General features: G+C 48.3%; 1 protein-coding gene across 2 annotated transcripts in view; it reads left to right on the forward strand.

Annotated features, from left to right (window-relative positions):
• Positions 1 to 20,843, forward strand: part of sema4c (sema domain, immunoglobulin domain (Ig), transmembrane domain (TM) and short cytoplasmic domain, (semaphorin) 4C) — a 102,149-nt gene that overhangs the window by 21,397 nt on the left and 59,909 nt on the right. For both annotated transcript variants that reach the window (XM_080216823.1, XM_080216824.1), the window contains exon 2: positions 886 to 1,080. In XM_080216823.1, the coding sequence (XP_080072949.1) occupies positions 975 to 1,080 (106 nt within the window). In that variant the 5' untranslated portion in view covers positions 886 to 974. The remainder of the gene's footprint in view (positions 1 to 885; positions 1,081 to 20,843) is intronic.

The following is a 20,843-nucleotide window of genomic DNA, read 5'->3' on the forward strand; positions in this document are numbered from 1 at the left end:
TCTGAAGGTAGATGTTCCCAGTTGACATGAACGTGCTTTTCTCTTCAGGGTCCCAGCCTCTACTCCCAGTTCTGTCACCCTTGCGACAATCTGCACTTCCTCCAGTGCATCTCCATCCTCCTGACAGTGTGGAGATCAGAATTGTTTACTCCTCCAGGTTCATGCAACTTTGTCTGGCTTTCAATTCAAAGGCAGATTTTTTGGAAACAGAAGCTCACCCTCCACTTTTCCAAATTGTTCTTCCATTTGAAAGGAGAATAATTTCTCTCCACTTGACTGAAATTACAAATCCCTGGTACCTTCTTGAGTAAGAGACAATCTGTAATTACTCAGAGTGAGATTTGATCGAGATGTTTAACATAATTGAGAGATTTGACCTAGTGGCTGGGGAGGGGGATTATAAATGTTCACGCTGGCAAGAGGTTATCAATCTGATAACCCAACTTAATTGGCTGAAGAAATGTTGAGAGAATGAAAGAATTTCAATTATTATTTGGACTCCGTTGCTGAAGGGTTGATGGAAACAGGATCAGCAGTAGTTTTCACAAGGCAATAGGATATGTGTCAGCCTTGCCTGCTGGTTCCTGTACGAAGCTTTTCAATAAGTCCCCGGCTCTTGTGTTTCCTTGCAAACTCGAGACGAGGGCCAAATGGCAACCGTTGTATTCAATTGTGGTTGTATTTCCTCTTTGCAGCTCAGAGGGTATTGTATCTTGGTGGGATGTGGGGAGCAGGCTTTGGTTGGTTGGGCATGAGGCCACACTATCTAACTGTAATGTGACTGACTGACTGACCAAGAGTTGGCCTTTCTCTTAACCATTTGTTCTTGTGTTTTTAAGTGCCTGTTTGTCACCCAGAACTGACATTGCTCAATAACCCTTGCAGTGGCAGCGAGAAAGTTGAAGATTTAGTGGCAGTCAGAGGCCTCGAACGAAGAGGAAGACGTGAGTGTGTTCTACGAAGGGACAGGAGCGATGGCTGGTGGCTTTCTCGTCTTCAACTTCCTGATGGTGACGCTAGTGCAGCTCGCGCAGGCCAGCGACTGGAATACGTTGCCTCGCAAGACTGTGAGCCACAGTGGTAAGTAGTCATTTCTCTCTCTCTGCACCCATTTTTCTTTTTTGTAAACCTTTGGGAGGTGATTTAGTTCTCGGTGAATAAACTGGTAGTTAGAAACTCAACTTGAACAAATCCCAGAAGCTGAGGCACTCAATGCAATATTTCAGCAAAGGTTATAAAGAAGAGGATGACCTCAGAATCCTATAGTGCAGGAGGCCATTTGGCCCATCGACTCTGCACCGACAACAATCCCACCCAGACCCGATCTCCATCACCCCATATATATTTTAGCTCGTCCCCTAACTCAACAGGTCGATTTAGCGTGGCCAATCCACTGTCTTTGGAGTGTGGGAGGAAACCCATGCAGACAAGGGGAGAAGGGTGATCACCTGAAGCTGCAATTGGACCCAAGGCCCTGCTGCTGAGAGATAGTCGTGCTAACCACTGCCTCTGTGCTGCCCTGCCGCTCTAAACTATTTGATGAGGTTGTGTTCCTGACCTAGATTTTAAAATCCTGTTGCTATGGGGTGCAGGTAAGTGTGCCTGAGGCACTGTCCTGGGATCCCGTGAGTTGGAGAACCATATAATCTCTACGTTTCAGAACAAGGCAATCCGGCCCATTGACTCTTAAGGCCATCCCACCCAGGCCCTCCGCCCTGTCTCTGTAACCCCGTGCATTTACCATAGCTAATCCACCTTACCTGCACACCTTCAGACTGGGAGGCAACCAGTGCACCTGGAGGAAACCCACGCAGACATGGGGACAACATGCAAACTCCGTCCAAGGCCTGAATATAACCTGGCTCCCTGGCGCTGTGAGGCAGCAATACTCGCCACATTGCTGCTGAGATAGAGTGTTGGAAGTTCTGATTCCAACATGGGTAAGGATGCCTGTAATGTGGGACAGTGTTGGGGCTTCAGAAAAGCACTGGCCAGTCCATCAATAAATAAGAGGCAAGAAAATGAAAACAATCTTGGGATGTGAAGCCTTGTAGCCAGTGTCTGGAAATAAGAGAGGTTACTGAGACAGGGATATCCTTGGATATAAGAGAATTGCTTTCACTTGGGCTTTTTCCTGAGTTGTTGAGAAACAAAACATAGAGCTTGGGCACAGTGGTCAAATTGGAAGCCCTTCAAAGCACCTGGACTGGAGAAAGAAAGGGAAGATGGGTGGGACTGACCATCTGAATCTGTTGTTCCACATTGGAGGCGTGCAGGGGTAAAGTACCAGATAAAAGGAGTTTAACTACGTTTCCCCCCCCTGTCTCCCTCCAGGGAAATGGCTGCTACCTTGATGAAGTGTCAGTCACGAGAGGCATTTGCTCCCTTGCGCTGTCTCCTATGGGATTCAGTCCCTGATGGCAGAGACCTGAGCTGGGCTGGGAAAGGAGACAGTGTGGGAAAACTCAATTAACCAGGCATAATCTGAATGCAATCACAGCAGGATCCTACTGGGTAACAGAGTGTATCTGCAGGCAGGAATTCAGTTCCCCAGACACATCGATGTCAGCAGCTGCAATTAGCCCTCTTGCTGATTTGAAAGAAATGAGTGAGTAATTTTTACCAAACAGTGTGGTAAATATTACAACAAGAAGGGGTTTGGCTGCTGAGATCAGCAGACTGAATCTCCTGCCTCACAGCAACCTGGTTCTGGAAGCTTTTTATGCTCCGTGTGCTGGTGAAATATTATGGTTCACCCTTTTGAGTCCCAACAGTATGGAGACGTGGCCATGACTTGTCTTTGTGTGACTTGTTCCCTTCTCATCAGTTCATTAGACATCTGAGTGGAATGAGGCAATTTGGCCCATGGAGTCCATTCCACCATTTCATCCTGGCTGATATGTTCCTTCTCCCCTCAACCCGTTACCAATGAAAATCTGTCCAACTCTTCCTTAAACGTACTCACTGTCCCAGCACCCACCGCACTTTGGGGCAGTGAATTCCACAGATTCACATCCCTTTGGGAGAAGGAGCTTCCCCTCCAACTCAGTTTTAAATTTGCTGTCCCCTATCCTCAGACTATGACCTCTCGTCCTCCGAGAGGAAGCATCCACTCCACATCTACTTCATCCAGACCTTTTATCATCTTGTATATCTCAATCTGATCTCCCCTCATTCTTCAAAATTCCAGAGAGTATTGGCCCAAACTGTTCAACCTCCCTTCACAGGACAAACCCCTCATCTCTGGAATCTATCCAGTGAACCTCCTCTGAACTGCCTCCAATGTCACTACCCTTTCCCTCCGATAAGGGGACCAAAGCTGTGCACAATACTCCAGGTGCCGCATCACCAATACCTTGTACAGTTGCAAAAGCACTTCCTCATCTTTATATTCTTTTCCTTTAGCTCCTGTACGTACAAGCTGCCCTCTGAGGGTCACTCAGCAAGTGACCATGTTGCTGACAACTGATTGTTGGCCCATTGGAGAAATTGTCAGTGTGCCAGCCGCTGTGATGGTTTTACCAATTGAGATGGCAGACATGGTGCCAGCTCACCATTATTCAGGGGAGGTGACAAACTCGTGGTATCGTCACTAGACTCAATTAACCCAGAAACTCAGCTCATGTTCTGGGGACCAGGTTTCGAATCCTGCCACGGCAGATGGTGGAATTTGAATTAAATTTTTTTAAAAATCCGGAATTAAGAATTTCCTGATAACCGTGACGCCATTGTCAATCGCTGTAAAAATCCATCTGGTTCACTTGTGTCCTTTGGGGGAGGAAATCTGCCATCCGTACCTGGTCTGGCCTCCACGTGACTCCAGAGCCACAGCAATGTGGCTGACTCAGCTGCCCTTGGGCAAACAGGAATGGATGATAAATGGTGGCCAGCCAATGATGCCCATGAAAGAATGAAACATTGTGCTGGAGCCCAGCTGGACCTGGTTCCTCACTCTGTTGGGCTGGTTTTAAGCATCTCCCAGTTGCCCTCACCCCCCCAACCCCACTTGAGTTATCAATTCATCTGATTGGCTGAAGATGTGGCCTGGTGTTTTGCTAATACTTTGGTTGTCCCTCAGCCTGCAACGTCCAAGACAGCAGTCACCATCCTGTGTCAACCCTAACTCATCTCTTTGAGCTTGCAGGCTCCCGAACTGGCTGAACGTGCCGATTTCCTGTTTGACCCTCACGTTGCTGAGATGGTTGACGGTCTCCTCCTCTTCCCTTCAGCTCTGCTGTCATTCCCCCACTGCGCTCTCATAAATATTATAAGACACCCTTGACCCCTCCCACCCAGCACTCCTTCTCAGCTATCATTCCACCGCAACCTCCCGTTCGTTGAACCTTCAGTGAACTCCAGATCTGTGCTGTGTCTATTCCCCACCAAGTCTCCGGTTTGCATTCCTCCAGTTGGATTTCTGCCGCTGCCCCTCAGTAACCTTGAAATGGGTCCAGCTGTACAGCAAATGGTCGGGGAACTCGAGGACAAAGACAAGTAAAGCACAGGAACAGACAGACCCTCTGGCCCTCCAAACCTGTGCTGATCGTGATGCCTGAACTGAACTTCTGCCTGTACTCGGTCTGTGTCCCCTATTCCGTCCCCGTTCACGTACCCATGCAAGTACCTCGGAAATGTTCCGAAGAGATGTGCCTGTTTCCAGCACCACCCTCTGGCAGCGCGTTCCAGGCACCCACCACTCTCTGCGTGAAAAACTTCCACCTCACATCTCCCTTCAACTTACCCCCCTTGCCTTGAACCCATGGCCCCTTGTGATTGACACTTCCACCCTGGGGAAAAAATCCTCTGACTCCCCACCCTGTTGGTGCCTCTCATTAATCTTGTAGACCTTGAGCAGGTTTGGCAGCATCTGTAGGGAGAGGAAGGGAAACAAGAAATAATATTTTGAGTCTGGTGTGTCTTCTTTGCAACTCAAAACGGAGGTTGGTGCTTGTTGGAGGTTGAGGTTTTTCCCTGTGCTCTGTGCACACTGTTTCAGTTGATCGTAGACTTTTTCATATCTAATCTTCGGACCGGAGGAAATTATAGAGAGTCTTTGCCAGTATTGGGCTGCTGCTCTATAATTGGAGCAGAGAATATAATTTCCTGTGCACTCGAATGGTAACTGAATATCATCTACCCGGTGTTTGTGGATTGGAGAGCGGTGCGATGGATTTTGGCCTTGTGATTGTTTGACCAGCCCGAGTTGGGAGTTGATCTGCTGGGCTTGGTTTGGTGGGTGAGCTTCTGGTTCGGTTTCTGGGACAAATTGTTCACTTTTTGTTTTTCTCTTTTCTCAGAAAAGTTCCTGAAACTCTGCGTAATCACCCCCCCCCTCCCCCCGAAACCCCATTGCATTGCTTTGATCAAAGAACAATACAGCAGAGGAGCAGGCCCTTTGGCCCTCCAAGCCTGCGCTGATCGTGTGTTCCTAACTAGACCATCCGTTTGTATCCCTCTCTTCCCAGTCTGTTCATGTGACTATCTGGATCTGTCTTAAACGATGCCAGCATGTCTGCCTCAGCCACCTTGCTTGGCAGCGCATTCCAGGCCCTCACCACCCTCTGTGTAAAAAAAAAAAGTCCCCTGCATATCGGTACTGATATTCCACAACTCCAAACATCTTTGGACAAAAACATTTCCTCCCTTGTCCCGCACAGAAGGAGTCCATTTGGTCCATCACATCTGTGCCAGTTCTTTGAGAGAGCTTCACCCCTACCTTCTCTCGGACCATGTGGTGTTTGAAACCTCAGCATCATTTCCAGTTCTCCCCGCACGTATCTCCTCGATTCCACGCCTCAGAAGCACCACTCCCTCTCACACACCAATACAAAGTCAGTCAGAGGCAAGGGAGCTTATTAGGGCCAGTGATTTTTATTTCATTGAAGAGGAAGTCCTGATGTGGTCACCACCTTCCTGACCCTGGGACTTTGATGTTTGGAAGAATTGGACACACGTGTGTGTTCCTTGTGCTGTTGGCATGTGCTATTCATAAAAGGAATTCTCTGAATGTTATCATTGTGAATGGCACTGCTCAAAGGAAGCGAGGGATCCGATTTTGATTTGATGTATTATTGTCACATGTATTAGTCTACAATCAGAAGTATTGTTTCCTGTGCGCTGTGCAGACTGTATACCACTCGTAGAGAAGGAAAGGAGAGGGTGCAGAATGTAGTGTTATGGTCATAGCTAGAGAAAGATGAAATTATTGCGAGATAGGTCTAGGCAGAAGTCTGACAACAGCAGGGAAGAAGCTGCTCTTGTTGAGCTGGAGTTAGAGTTGGTCGTCTTGGCTTGGTTTGGTGATGTGCTGGTGAAGGTGGTAAGAAGGATGAAGGTACGAGGATGATGTGGACTCGTTTGGTTCACGTTAGAATGTAAAAGATCAATGGGTAAGTTAGTTGAGCTTGTCAAGGTGTAGAGAGAGAAAGCTGTTCAAGGGACATTACTGCACGATCTCTGGAGAGAATATATGAACAGTTTATCAGTGTGTGAGAATGGTGGAATTCACCAACCAAGTGCAGCAGGTGCTACCTTGTCAATCTGGGATTGGTTGACCATGGCTAGCCAAAGCAGATAAATCATGCTCTGATCTCTGACTCTCAGAACAGGGACGAGAGGGGCTGAACACTCTCTCTTGTTCCCCTGACTCTCCAGTGGAAATTGTGTGCGAGGACGTAGAATCATAGAAACCCGACAGCGCAGAATAGAGTCTGCACCGACTGTAATCCCACCCAAGCCCTATCCCCACATCCCGACATATTATCAGCTAATCCCTCTAACCCACGCATCTCGGGGACAATTTTTTAGCATGGCCAATCGACCTAACCTGCACATCTTTGGATTGTGGGAGGAAACTGGAGCACCCAGAGGAAACCTACACAGACATGGGGAGAATGTGCAATCTCCACACAGACAGTGACCCAAGCCAGGAATCGAACCTGAGTCCCTGAAGCTTTGAAGCAGCAGTGCTAACCACTGGGCTACTGTGATTTGCTTTGGCCCTCTACACTGTTAGGAAGTCAGTGTTTTGGGATCACCTCTTGGATGGGGTGCTGGAGAGGTCTGAGACTCGGGCGTTTGTGAGTGGGGTCAGTAAGGAAAGCCAAACAGTTTTCTTTTTTCCAGTGTGCCTTGGTTACGCTGTGGGAGCTGAAAGGTTTAACCAGATTCCAGGTGTGATCCCCTCCTGGAACAGTGGTCAGTTTTCTTGCTGGGTTTCCTGATTCCCGGAGGTGTCTTGCCCACAGGGAATTGACTGGAGCTGGGATCAGCCTTACTGAGGGGTGTTGGAGGGAGAGTTTCTGCTTCCTCACTCTTACCCTGTGCACTCTAGTCAGTACTGGGCTTCAGGAGACACTGCTCACCTTCTCAGCGGAACTCAGAGTAAGACTGCACCTCGTCAGGAAGAATTCATCCAAGCCAACAGTTTCAGAAAGCTGATAAAGTTTACTTATTAGTCACAAGTAAGGCTTACATTCACACTGCAATGAAGTTACTGTGAAATTCCCCCAGTCACCACACGCCAGCGCCTGTTTGGGTCAATGCACCCTAACCATCTTTCAGACTGTAGGAGCAAACCCACGCAGACACGGGGAGAATGTGCAAACTCACAGACAATGACCCAAGCCAGGAATTGAACCCGGGTCCCTAGCACTGTGAGGCAGCAGTGCTAATCCACTGTACCACCCACACACACATTCTCAATAGCCTGAGTGTAGATAATGACTTGCAGTGACATTGAATCCACTTGCCACCTCTACCAGGCCAGAACAACGGATGCCGGCAACATTCTGTTTCTGAGCACCAGAAGGATGCTGATCCCTCTCTTTGTGTGTGTCCCGTTCTTGCTCACTCGCTCTTTCCCCTACCCCCCCCCACACACACACACACACACACACCCCTCTCAAGGTTCTTACCTGTTAGACTGGATTGAAAGTGGATGTGAGCCGTGAGAACAGCCATCTGACCTGTGGCAATGTCAGTGCAAATATTACCAGTCGCTGGGTGCGGTGACGTTCACTCCTCCTGGAAGCAGGAGCCGGCACTGATATTCATTTCCTGTCATTGAGGATAAGCTGAAACCCCCACACTCGCAGGTGGTTGGCAAGCACAGCCATGTCCTTCCTATAGCACGACCACACACTGGCCCAGGGTCGTACGTTTCCCCCGAGTTAGCAAACATCTGCTTCCTGTCAAAGCAGACCAGCGCTATCACAAGTCGGCTATTGGAACAAAAGAAACTGTTTTTTTGTGGCCCTCCAATAGCTGACGGGCGAGATTTCTGTCCTGACTTCAGATCTTGCAAGGGAGGCAGTTGCCGGGATGTGCTTCCACTGGTACTAAAACCAAGGTGAGCAACTTCTTCTCATCTGCTGCTGTTAGCAAGAGGAGTGCTTACTCAGCCCTCTCCAATTCCTCCCACTCCCCTGCACTTTCCCTCCTCCTTTCTAACATATTTGCCCAATTCCCTTTTTGACAGGGAGTGAATTTGCTTCCGTCACCCATTGCAGGTTGTATTTTGGATCTTGCTCGCTGTCTCAAAATATTTCTTCTTGCTGCCTTTCTGATTCTGTATCCAGAGAGCCAGGTGTGGGCACTGTCAAGCATGTCCCACTGCAGTTCAGAATCGCAAATACAACTCCCCTTTTCTCTCCAAGCCAACCAGTGCCAGTATTGTGGTGGCACTGTCAGTGATACTTACACTTAATCGTACAATCCCACAGCGCAGAAAGAGGCCATTTGGCCCATCGAGCCTGTACCCACCACAGTCCAACCCAGGTCCGATCTCCGTAACCCCACATATTTACCCTGCTAGTCTCCCTGACGCTAGGCTTGATTCGTCATGGCCAATCAACCGAACCAGCACATCTTTGGCCTGTGGGAGGAAACCCACACAGACACGAGGAGAATGTGCAAACTCCACACAGATAGTGACCCGAGTCAGGGATCAAACCCAAGTCCCTGGCGCTATGAGGCGGCGGCAGTACTAACCACTGCAGCCGTATCATTTACGTTCTGGCCCTATTTTTCACCCACATTTTTTTTAGAGAAATATCCAACTTTTGTTTATAAAACTGCTGAGGAAGGAACCAAAGTTTGGCAAGCAACTTAAAACTGCTTGAGAAAGAGTTTTAGGAGTGAAATTGTGATTGGAGGAGATGCTGTGGGCTGAAATGTTTGTGAATTCAGGAGAAGCAGAAGCTTTTGAATCAACTCTGAGCCTTCTTGCCTTCAATATGTCTAAAGTTGGATGAGTTTCTGCACTGGATGAGAAACAGTTTGAGATATATGGTATTGACGATGTTTGAAAAAGGGAAGGGGGAAACTCTTGACTGTGAAATGAGGGATGTTTGGGAGAGGGTGGTGTCGTGATTCAGCCATGGCATTGTGAGGATGTAGTGTGTGGTCTCAGCACAGACTGAAATCATCAACCCAAAGGATGAATGGCTTCAGATGATGAGTGTAGGAGGAGGTTATTGATACGAGGAAGGAACAGAGTGTGGGAGAGAGAGCCTTGGGGATGGGAACATAAGATGCGCTGTCAATGCAGCAATAGGAGGGCAAAGATGATGATGCTGTTTGGAAACGACTGAAGCCAGATGAAAGGTTTGTCAACATTGCAAAACAATGGGAGATGACTCATCAAAAGGTTTGAGAGATGTGCGGCAGAGAAGCAAGATTATCAGGAAGATGATCATGTCAAACTCTCCTTCTCCTTCTCCCCCCCCAATACTCCTGGCAACTGACTTGTGTAACAATGCCAGCGTGTCTCATGGAACATAGATACCCTACAGGGCAGAAACAGGCCTATCGACCACAATCCCACCCAGGCCCTATCCCCGTATCCCTACGTATTTACTCGCTAATCCCTTGAACCTACACATCCCAGGACACTAAGGAGCAATTTTTAGCATGGCCTATCAACCTAACCCGCACATCTTTGGACTGTGGGAGGAAACCGGAGCACCCGGAGGAAACCCACACAGGCACGAGGAGAATGTGCAAACTCCACACAGTGACCGGAGCCAGGAATCAAACCCAGGTCTCTGGAGCTGTGAAGCAGCAGTGCTAACCACTGTGCTACCGTGTCTGGATGGGACCTGGTGCTGCGTTTGCTCCAGGGTAGTAACTTTGGGCTTTCTGCTGCTTCTGTGATTCATCATTGCCCCGTTGTTTGCTTTTGGCTGCAACTCACCAGACATTGGACCCCCGTCACAAAATCCTAATGTACAGCCAATCGTGAAGTGGGTAGCTGTGGTTTGCTCTCTCCAGAGTGAGCAGAACACGGGCTATCTTTTTGAAAGGGGGTGACTGAGGGGAAAGATAAGAGCAAGTTGAGGAGAGATCAGAGAGGATTTTGTGGGCGTCTTGGAGACAGAGGAATCGAGAGGAGGGAGGAAACGTGCTGTTGGTTCACTTTCCTCCCAGGATAGTCCAGATGAGAACGAGAGCAGAGACCTGACCTGAAAGGTCGGGTTTCTCTTGAAAGAGAGATGGCGACTTGTCATCAGATCGGCAAGGAGCTCCGAGTGGGTCGGTAAGGCCAGCAAGCAGCAGGAAGATGGCAGGCTGCACGTCTTTATTTCTCACAGATGACTTGGCTTGCCTGCTGTGTCTGCCTTGGCCGGTAGTGTGTCTTTGTGGCAGGGCGATGAGATGGTCCAGCCATTGCCAACGTGTACGTGTTGGTTTGGCATCTTCCTGCTGCATGAGTGACATAAAAACAGCTAAATAATAGTTCAAACCAGTGAGAGCAGGTTTGGAACTTAAGCAGAGACTGCCAGTCAGGTTTCTGAACTGTAACATCATACACAGCATGCAGAGTTCCTCGAGGGAAATAATATTTCCTGTTTCCATTATGGGAGGGTGGACATTAATAATAGAAATGGGTGCAGAAGCCAAGGGTTTGAGAACAAAAACACTCACATCCATTCAAATTTTCTCTTTAATTTTGCTGTTTATGGAATTTGTTCTTACCATTGGAAAATATATTGATCAGATGTAGCACAGGGTTAGATACAGAGTAAAGCTCCCTCTACACTGTCCCCATCAAACACTCCCAGGACAGGTACAGCACGGGGTTGGATACAGAGTAAAGCTCCCTCTACACTGTCCCCCCATCAAACACTCCCAGGACAGGTACAGCACGGGGTTAGATACAGAGTAAAGCTCCCTCTACACTGTCCCCCATCAAACACTCCCAGGACAGGTACAGTTCGGGGTTAGATACAGAGTAAAGCTCCCTCTACACTGTCCCCCCATCAAACACTCCCAGGACAGGTACAGCACGGGGTTAGACACAGAGTAAAGCTCCCTCTACACTGTCCCCCCATCAAACACTCCCAGGACAGATGGACTGAAACTTCCTTCACAGTTTGCCAGGAGGTTATGGTGCCTTGGTTTGATTGGTGTGGTTTTGAGGATGCCTTGTGCAATAGGAATTGTAAGATTTCCTGTGCTGTTTGTTGAAGCTTAAACCCTTCAGGCTGAGTATAGTTGGCTCCTAGTTGGTGAAAAGTGGATTGATCAGGTTCCAGACATGTTCCACAGAAGGCTTCAGTTGCCCTGCAGTGGAGGAGCAGGGAACATCATTTCACTCACTCCAATACCCTGCCCTTCGCTTTCACAAGGCCAATTTGATCAGGCAGCCAATCTGCATTTCAGCTGTCACCCCCCCAAAAGCTCATTCTGCTTCTTATTCCGGAGGCTTTTCCCAACGTTTCATACACGATGATGGAGTAGCAGCTGTCGTCTGTTTGAATACACCATGGTGCTGTTTGTATAACATGGAAGAGCCAACTTGGTCAAAGGCTGTCTGTGTCTGTGTCTGTGTCTGTGTCTGTGTCTGTGTCTGTGTCTGTGTCTGTGTGTTTCTACTACTGGGCTGTAACAAGAACAAAGAAAATGACAGCACAGGAACAGGCCCTTTGGCCCTCCAAGCCCGTACTGACCGTGCTGCCTGACTGAACTAAACCCCCCTATCCTTCCAGGGACCATACCCCTGTAATGCAGCTAGGGTTTTACTGATGTGTGGGTTCGGTTGAATTGACCCTGATGTTGGGGATTAGCAGGGGAAATATGTGGGGTTGTGGGAATAGGGCCTAGGTGGGATGATGGTCAGTGCAGACTTGATGGGCTGAATGGCCTCCTTGTGTACTGTAGGGATTGTAAGATTCATGTTGAGTTTTGAAATGTGAGTGTCCCTGGCTTGGCTAGCATTTATTACACCATGTTGATTGGCACTGTTTGCCCTTGATGGGTGTGATGGACTATGAGCTGCGCTGAAGGTTGTTCTGCTTGCTGAGGTGTACTGCACCTTCACTCATTGGGATAAGCAATCCAACTCTGCCCGTCTCAGTTGAAGGTTCTCACTTGAAGCAGATGAGGTCATGGCACAAGATCCACCAACTTTCCATCAATCAGGGACTAGAACCCTGACTGATGACCCCTTGCCAGTTGTCAGGGCCCAACCAGCTCTCTCAAAACAGGAGGTCAACTTGTTGAAATAAATCCGTTTCATGCATCCACACGGTTGTCAAGTTGGGAAAGTTTTATGAAGGCTTTGAGATCACCCGATCCATGCACAGAACTGTGGAAAGCCACGCAGAGGTTTGTGGGGCTCTCCTGTTATTAAACTAGCTCCTTGTTTGATTAAGTGTGGATGTTTCACCACCCCCCCCCCTCCCGCAGGCTGCTCTTTCACCAGAAAGCTGACTGATCAGAGGCAGCTTGGCATTTTCCCTCGGTGTATTGGCAGCACCTTCTCTCTCTGAGGAGGTGGCGATCTGCAAGTGAGTTGGCAGCTAGTTCCCCTCTGTCAAGCCAGCTGCGCACGTATGAAGAAGGCACAGAATTGAGTGACCCAAGACTCCCTGATGTGCTTTCCAATGTATGCGGTGCACAGGAAGATCCAAACTTTGGACCTCCCTCAGCAGCCTCCAGCAGGTACTGAGACCAGGCAGCAGTGGAGAAAGCTACAATTGCTTCCATTCCAGAACATGTCAGCATGGCTGGTGACATATCGAGGGCAGGCAGTGATTACCCCTGCAATTCAATAGCTTACCAGCACTGACTGAGACATACATGAAGGTGAAGAATGGCTTTTAACAACAGCTCCCCTTCATAGGGTTGAGAGTCTGCTGGGATTCGAGTTGGATATGAGGTTTGAGAGGATGCTGGATACTCGGATTGAGTGTGCTGGGATTCTGGTTGGATACTCGGATTGAGCGTGTGCTGGGATTTTAGTTGGACACAAGGACTAAGAATTGGTTGGGATTCTAGCTGGGTCCTACAATTTGAGGGAGTACTGGGATTCTAGTTGGAAAACTAGGATTGGGAGAGTGCTAGTTGGCTCCTATTGGAGGATGCACCTTCATTCTAGCTTAATCCCATTTAATGTTGAGACTGGCATGTTTCCTTTGATTTGTAACTTGGAGCAGTTCCAGATAGATGCCACGTTCAAGTACATCATCAGTGGGAACCTGGAGTGCCACAATCTCTGAGGACGTGTCTCAGTCAAGCAGCTGAACCACGATTCCCCTCACATCCATGTGAATATGCAGTGTCCATGTTGACAACACCCGTTCTTTGCCTTCAGTTGTAGCATCATGTTGGACAATTCTCCAGCATTTCCGCAATCTCCAGAGCGTCCAAAGCCACAATGATATCGTTCATCTCTGTCTCCAAACTGGCAAGAGAGAGAGATCCCCGAGGGATACAGTCTGTGAACAGTGTGGGAGAAGGAATATTGCTGGAGACAATTTGAGGAGCTTTTCCAGTTGCCTATTTTCCCCACTTGCCCTGAAGGTGCTGACACTGTGGACTGCAGTTAGAGATGAGAAGACAATGGAATTGGGTGAAACTGGAGCCTGGGAGCCTGTGGAACGCAAATAGAGACTGAGGGAGCCAGTTGGTATCGTTCTGTGCCGCACATGATGTGTGATCTTCCCAGCATACCCCATCCAATTAGGCACTGTTCAGCTGCAGGAGCTGGCACTGAGCGCTGGCATATTCTCATGGTGCCGGAACTCTCAGCACAGCCAGATCTGGGCCGCTAATGAACTCAACATTTACACCCTTCCAGTGCGAAGGCCGCTTGTCTCCCCCTCGCTTGTTGGCCCCGTCCAAATGCTTTGACCCAGCAGAGGACAAACCTCGAAATTGGATAAAAGCAAGTTAGCGCAGAAGCTGGAGTCTGAAATCAAAAGAGAAAATGCTGGAAAATCTCAGCAGGTCTGGCAGCATCTGGAAGGAGAGAAAAGAGCTGACGTTTCGAGTCCAGATGAGCCTTTATCCAATCTCGGAATTGAATGGGATCAGTGACGAGCCGATATATGGGTGGCTGGAAGAGTTATTGCTGGACCAGCACCAACAGGAATCGCTGGAGGGGGCACGCTGAGCTATTTGCACAATGTATGAAGGATTAGCCATGAAATACATGAAGAAGAATTGCGTTTGTATAGTGCCTTCACCATGTCTAGCCATCCCAAGGCTAGCTTGAGCAAAGTAAGCACTTTCAGTGTTGACACGGTTGTGATGTGGGAAATGTGGCAGCCGGTTTGTGCCGAGCACATTTTGGCAAACAGGATTGTGAGAATGATCAGATCACCTATTTTCAAGTACTGTTGGTTTTACTCCCCAATGCTGCGTTGGAATGCCAACCTTAATGTTTGGACTCAACCTGAAGTGGGAGCAATCCCACAGCTATGGCCACACGATCAAGTCAGAGGTTGGGAATTCTGTGGTGAGAAACTCACCTCCTGACTCCTCCAAAGCCTGTTTGCTATCTACATCTACAAGGCCCAAATCGGGAGTGCAATTGAATCCTCTCCACTTACCTGGATGGCTGCAGCAGCGGCAACATTGATACCAGCCAGGACCAGGTAGCACACTTGATTGGCACTCCAGCCCCTGTACTCTTGTGGCACCAAAAGATGTCCTGCAACAATTTGTCAAGTGAGAACCTTCCCAATTCGTGAGTCTGCTACCAAGAAGAACAAGGGTGTGCAAACACCATCAGCTGACATTTCTCCACCACCTCACACACCATCCCCACTGAGAAATATGAAACCTGTGTTTCACCCTCACTGGGTCAAAATCTTAACTCCTTCCTGTGGGCAGTACAGTGGCACAGTGATTTAGCACTGCTACCTCACAGTTCCAGTGATTCCAGCCTTGGATGGAGTTTGCACATTCTCCCCATGTCTGTGTGGGTGTTCTCCTCCAGGGGACAAGATGGGTGGGTCGGCCATGCTAAATTGCCCCTTGGTGTCCAAAGATGTGTGGGTTCAAAAAAAAAAGGTTGGTGCTGGAGTGAGGCGACAGTGAGCTGACCCCAGCACACCCTCTAATTCCATCTCTTATCCCTGTTTTACACTCTGAACCTCAACTGTAAGTGCAGTGCTCGATTCTGCACCCTCTCCTTTCCTTTTCCCCTCTGTAATCTAGGAATGGTTTGCTTTGTCTGTTCTGTGCGCAAAAAACCGTACTTTTCACAGTAGCCCAATACAGGGGATTAGCAAGGTCAATGCGCAGGATTCCAGGGATAGGGTGGCTACGGATAAGATGCACTGTCAGAGAGTCGGTGCAGATTTGAGTGGCTGAATAGCAGTCCTTGGACAGCATGGTAGCATAGCTGCTTCTCAGCTCCAGGGACCCGGATTCTACTCCCGACTTGGGTGACTGCAGGGTCTAAATGTTCTCCCTGTGTTTGCATGGGGTTTCCTCCCACAGTCTGAAAGCAGTGCTGGTTAGGGTGCATTGACCCGAACAAGCGCCAGAGTCTGACGACGAGGGGAATTTCATTGTGACTTAATTGCAGTGTTAATGTAAGCCTTACTCTTCTGCACTGTCGGAGTTCTACAAAACTCTGAGTCGTGCTCTGTAGTTGAAGCAGCAGTTTACACAGGCAGCGCACCCCCATCTCTGGAGGGCAATTCGGGATCGGTGACACAATGCTGGACTTGCCAGCGATTTTCCACATTGCGTGAAAGAATATTTTGAAAATAAAAAGCTTCTTGCTGAAGTGAGAGAGCTACCAACAGATGATATAACAAAGGACAAAAAACAGGCCCTTCGGCCCAACGAGCCCGCGCCGCCATTTTAATATTACTGGTACCCCCCCCTCCACCCATGACCCTTTTCTATTGTTTTTATGGCAATCCACATTGAGGGAAACTAATTTAGGGACAATTTTTTATTACTTCCAATCAGCCTAATAGCACATCTTTGGGGTGTGGGAGGAAACCGGAGCACCCGGAGAAAACCCACGCAAGCACGGGGAGAATGCGCAAACTCCCATAGACACCGGCCCAAATCCATGTATCTGCACAGCAAACAGTGATAGTCACTGAGCTGTCGTCTTGCCCAGTATCTGGTCCAGTTTAAGCACACGCTAACGACGTGAAGCACTAGGCCAATCTCGAACAACCAAGAGCAGCCCCAAGTACGACCCATCGCGTGTATGCCCCTCGTTGGACAACAAGGCAGACCGACTTAAAACCTGTGAATGAAAAGAGAAAAAACATTATTATCATCCCATATCCTTTTCCATTACCAGGGTCATCCCACTGTTTATGAACTTTATTTAAAACAATCTCCCATCTCCAACCCACTCATGTGCCTGTCTAAGTTACTCTTAAACAGCTCCAGCGTGCCTGCCTCCACCACCTTACTTGGCAGAGCATTCCATACCCCCACTACCCTCTGTGTGAAAAACCTCCCTCTAATATCTGTGTTACACCTCTCCCCCCTCACCTTAAGCCCGTGGCCCCTTGTACTGTGTGTCTCTAACATAGGAAATAGCTTACCTCTGTTTATCTATACCCTTCATAATCTTACATACCTCTATTAGATCCCCCCCTCAGTCGCCGTCTTTCAAGGGAAAACAGCCCCAATTTGCTCAATCTTTCCTCATACCCCAGTCCTTCCATACCAGGCAACATCCTGGTAAACCTCCTCTGCACTCTCTTCAGGGTCTCCACATCCTTCCGGTAGTAAGGCGACCAGAACTGTACGCAGTACTCCAAACACGGGCTCACCAACGTTCTATACAACTGCAACATTAGACTCCAGCTCTTATATTCTATACCCCTTCCTATAAAGGCTAACATACCATAGGCTTTCTTCACAACCTTCTCCACTTTTACTGCCCCCTTCAAAGACTTGTGCACTTGCACCCCCAGGTCTCGCTGCGATTCTATACTCCTTATGGGCTTTCCCTTTATCATGTAACTCCCTCCTACGTTATTCCGGCCAAAATGCATCACCTCACATTTATCCGGATTAAACTCCATTTGCCATGTATCTGCCCAATATTACCAGCCTCTCTATATCCCGTTGTATTGCCAGACACTGCTCTTCACTGCCCGCCAATCCAGCCATCTTGGTGTCATCAGCAAATTTGCTGATCACACCACTTACTCCCTCTTCCAAGTCATTTATATACACTACAAAGAGAAGAGGTCCCAGTACTGAACCCTGCGGCACACCGCTAGTGACAGACCTCCAGCTAGAAAAGGACCCTTCCACTACTACTCTCTGTCTCCTCTTAGCAAGCCAGTTCTCCACCCATCTAGATACCTGGCCTCGTATCCCATGAGCCTTAATCTTTTCTACCAACCTACCATGAGGGACTTTGTCAAACGCCTTAGTAAAATCCATATAGACGACAGCAACGGCTCGTCCTTCGTCGACCGTTTTTGTCACCTCCTCAAAAAATTCTACCAGATTCGTAACCAAGACTGCTTGATCTCTTTTTCACGAGAGTTGCAGAGATGTCATTGCTTCAGTCCTGAGGAGAGTCTGTGTGTATTGTAGAAGGTTGAAGAGATGTCTGCCAGTCATCACATTGGAAACCCAGATGAGCCAGCACTGGTCTGGCTGATAAACCCTCCATCGTGGGGCAGTAGCGGAGCTGGGTGATAATGCAACTTTCTCACACTGATGGGCAGCAGCGCATTTTGCCTCGCCTCCCATTGCCAAACCCAAGTTGTGAATGATCTCATTGTGCGCTGTTGGAAATACCACATCTATAAAACAAATGTGGTCAGGACTATTCCGCGGTGCTCCCCCGGGGACTCAGCTAGTGAATGAATTGCTGTGTGTAGTCAGTGAATCACACACACAGCAGGGACCGTTCTGACTCTCCATCAGGGCGGCAAGCTGTGGGTTCTGTTTGGGATTGTGGGAGGGAGGGAGAAAGCAGCCAAGGTTCCAGCTTCTGATCACTCTCCGGTTAAGTGGTCCATGTCATCTCTCTCTGATTGTTCTCAGGTCTGAGAGGAACTTTTCAGAGTAATAAGTTCTGGGAGTTGACGATGGGCTGGCCATCGCGTTTATGGGGCAGGATTTTGATGTCTGTCCTTGTGTGTTCCTCAAGTGTGCACAGTCTGGATGGTACCTGATGTTGGCAGACTTTGACCTGTATTGACTCCAGTTCCAAAGGCTGTGGTTTGTTGTTTTGTTTTTGGGATGTCCCCTCGCTGAAATAGAAACCAGCTGTTTTTTTTCCAGGAAGGAGTCCGTTAATTGGATTTCCTGGTTGCCACATCAAGAATCAGTGCTCAGGTAGCTTGCTAGGGCAAAGCTGAGGTGGAAAATAAGCAAGGCTGAGAGATTGGGTTTGAGCTGATGGTCAGAAGGGGGCAGGGAGTGGGAAGCGGTGTGTGGTGAGCCAGCTGAGTGGACTGTGAAAGCTGTGTGAGCGGTTGAGACAGGCTGAGAGGCAAGGTGTCTCTGCTTTTGTGAACCAGAGCCAATGAGACCATGTACGGGGATGGTGAGGCGCAGGTGACTCTGGAAAAGCCACACCATCAGGATTTTGACGAACTGAGTGCTGCAGCAGTGAGATAATCCAGCTGGGTTGATGGAGACTGTTTGAGAATCATGACAAAGAGTGGTTAAACTCTCCCAGAGGAGGGTGCAGTGGCACAAGATTGTGGGACTGCGCACAGTGCCACAAGTGTACTGCTAGACTTCTTGCACAGTGCTAAGACTTTGGTTGCATCAGCTACGTCAAGCATAATTTAAGTGTAATCTGTGAAATATAATTTGCCTGTTAATGTCAGTTTTGGTATGATCGTAGTGAGTAAAAGGTTCAAAAAGTGAAATCTTGCTGGTTTAGTTTGGAACTTGTATTCTTCGTCATACAGATCTACAGCATGGAAACAGGCCCTTCAGCCCAACTTCTCCATGCTGCCCTTTTCTTTTAAAACCCTGAAGCTAATCCCAATTGCCCACATTTGACCCCAATCTCTCTATCCCCATCGCACCCATGTAACTGTCCAAATGCTTTTTAAAAAGATAAAATTGTACCCACCTCTACTACTGCCCCTGGCAGCTTGTTCTAGACACTCAGCACCCTCTGTGTGAAAAAATTGCCCCTCTGGATACTTCTGTATCTCTCCCCTCTCACCTTAAACCTGTGCCCTCTAGTTTTAGATTCCCCTGCCTGTGGGAAAAGATATTGACTATCTAGCTGATCTGTGCCCCTCATTATTTTATAGACCTCTATAAGACACCCCTCAGCTTCCTACACTCCAGAGAAAAAAGTCCCAGTCTATCCAGCCTCTCCTCATAGCTCAAGCCATCAAGTTCTGTTGGCATCCTAGTAAATCTTTTCTGCACTCTTTCTAGTTTAATAATATCCTTTCTATAATAGGGTGACCAGAACTGTACACAGTATTCCAAACAGTATGTAACAATAGAAAATTGGGCAAGGGCAAACATGCACACATGTTGGACACCAATGTACACCCACTTGCTGCTGGAGTCTCAGCCTGAGTGAAACAGGGTACCCTGAGGAGTGAAGGTTATGCATTAGTGTCACATTAACACTGCAATGAAGTGACTGTGAAAATCTCCCGGTCCCCACATTGCGGTGCCTGTTTGGGTACGCTGATGGAGAATTTAGACATGCACCCAACGAGCATGTCTTTCAGACTCTGGGAGGAAACCAGAGCACCTGGAGGAAACCCACGCAGACTCCACACAGACAGTGACCCAAAGCCAGGAATCGAACCCAGGTCCCTGGCGCTGTGAGGCAGCAGTGCTGACCACCATGCCTCCCCCAGTTCTGTTTTTTTTAAGGGGGGAGGGGGGTTTATGCCCTGAAGGGCACCTTGCCCGAGGAGAAGAGTTGCTTTGAAGCGCTGGAGTTTTATTCTCCTGAGTTGCCTTTCTTGCTGTGTGGAAAATGTGATGCAGACGATATTTAGTTTTATTCCGAGGACGGCCTACAGATTACTTTGGACTTTGAGTGGCAAGAGGTGCAGCCAAAATTTGAGAGAGTCAGCTCTTAATACGGTTTGTAATCTGCACATTTTCCACATGACAGTGGAGGAGTAGAATAACCTGGCAGTGTTGATGCTGGCCTGGCCAAGCAAACTGGCACCAGAGTTAACATCTTGATGCTGCCTGTAATAGACTCTTAAAAAACTTTCAGTCAGGGAGTTACAAGGTTCCTGTACACTAGAACGGATAACGGATCCCAGAACGGGATCGCTTGGTTATAGAATACTGGATAGTGACACGGTGGAATCTAATCAAGCGGTTAAGATGAGTTTTTATAAACAGTATAATAGATTATCTGGAATCTAATTTTGGAGTTGATGGGAGTGATTGCGGACTGAGTGCCAATGTGGGAGAGAGGGAAAGCTGTCCAGTTGCTGCCTCAGCTGTGTTGTGGTCACTCCTCACCAAACCAGGGACCAATATCACATTAGTCTTGTCTTCAAGTCTCCATATGTTCCATGTTCTGGATTTGCAAGCAGATACTCTCATACTTGGGAGTAAACAGGTTTATCTGCATTTTACCCTGTTGAAGGGAGGGGTTTTTGCAAGTG

The sequence above is a fragment of the Carcharhinus amblyrhynchos genome, chromosome 34, assembly GCF_965287045.1.
Source record: "Carcharhinus amblyrhynchos chromosome 34, sCarAmb.v2.hapA, whole genome shotgun sequence".
Taxonomy (NCBI): domain Eukaryota; kingdom Metazoa; phylum Chordata; class Chondrichthyes; order Carcharhiniformes; family Carcharhinidae; genus Carcharhinus; species Carcharhinus amblyrhynchos.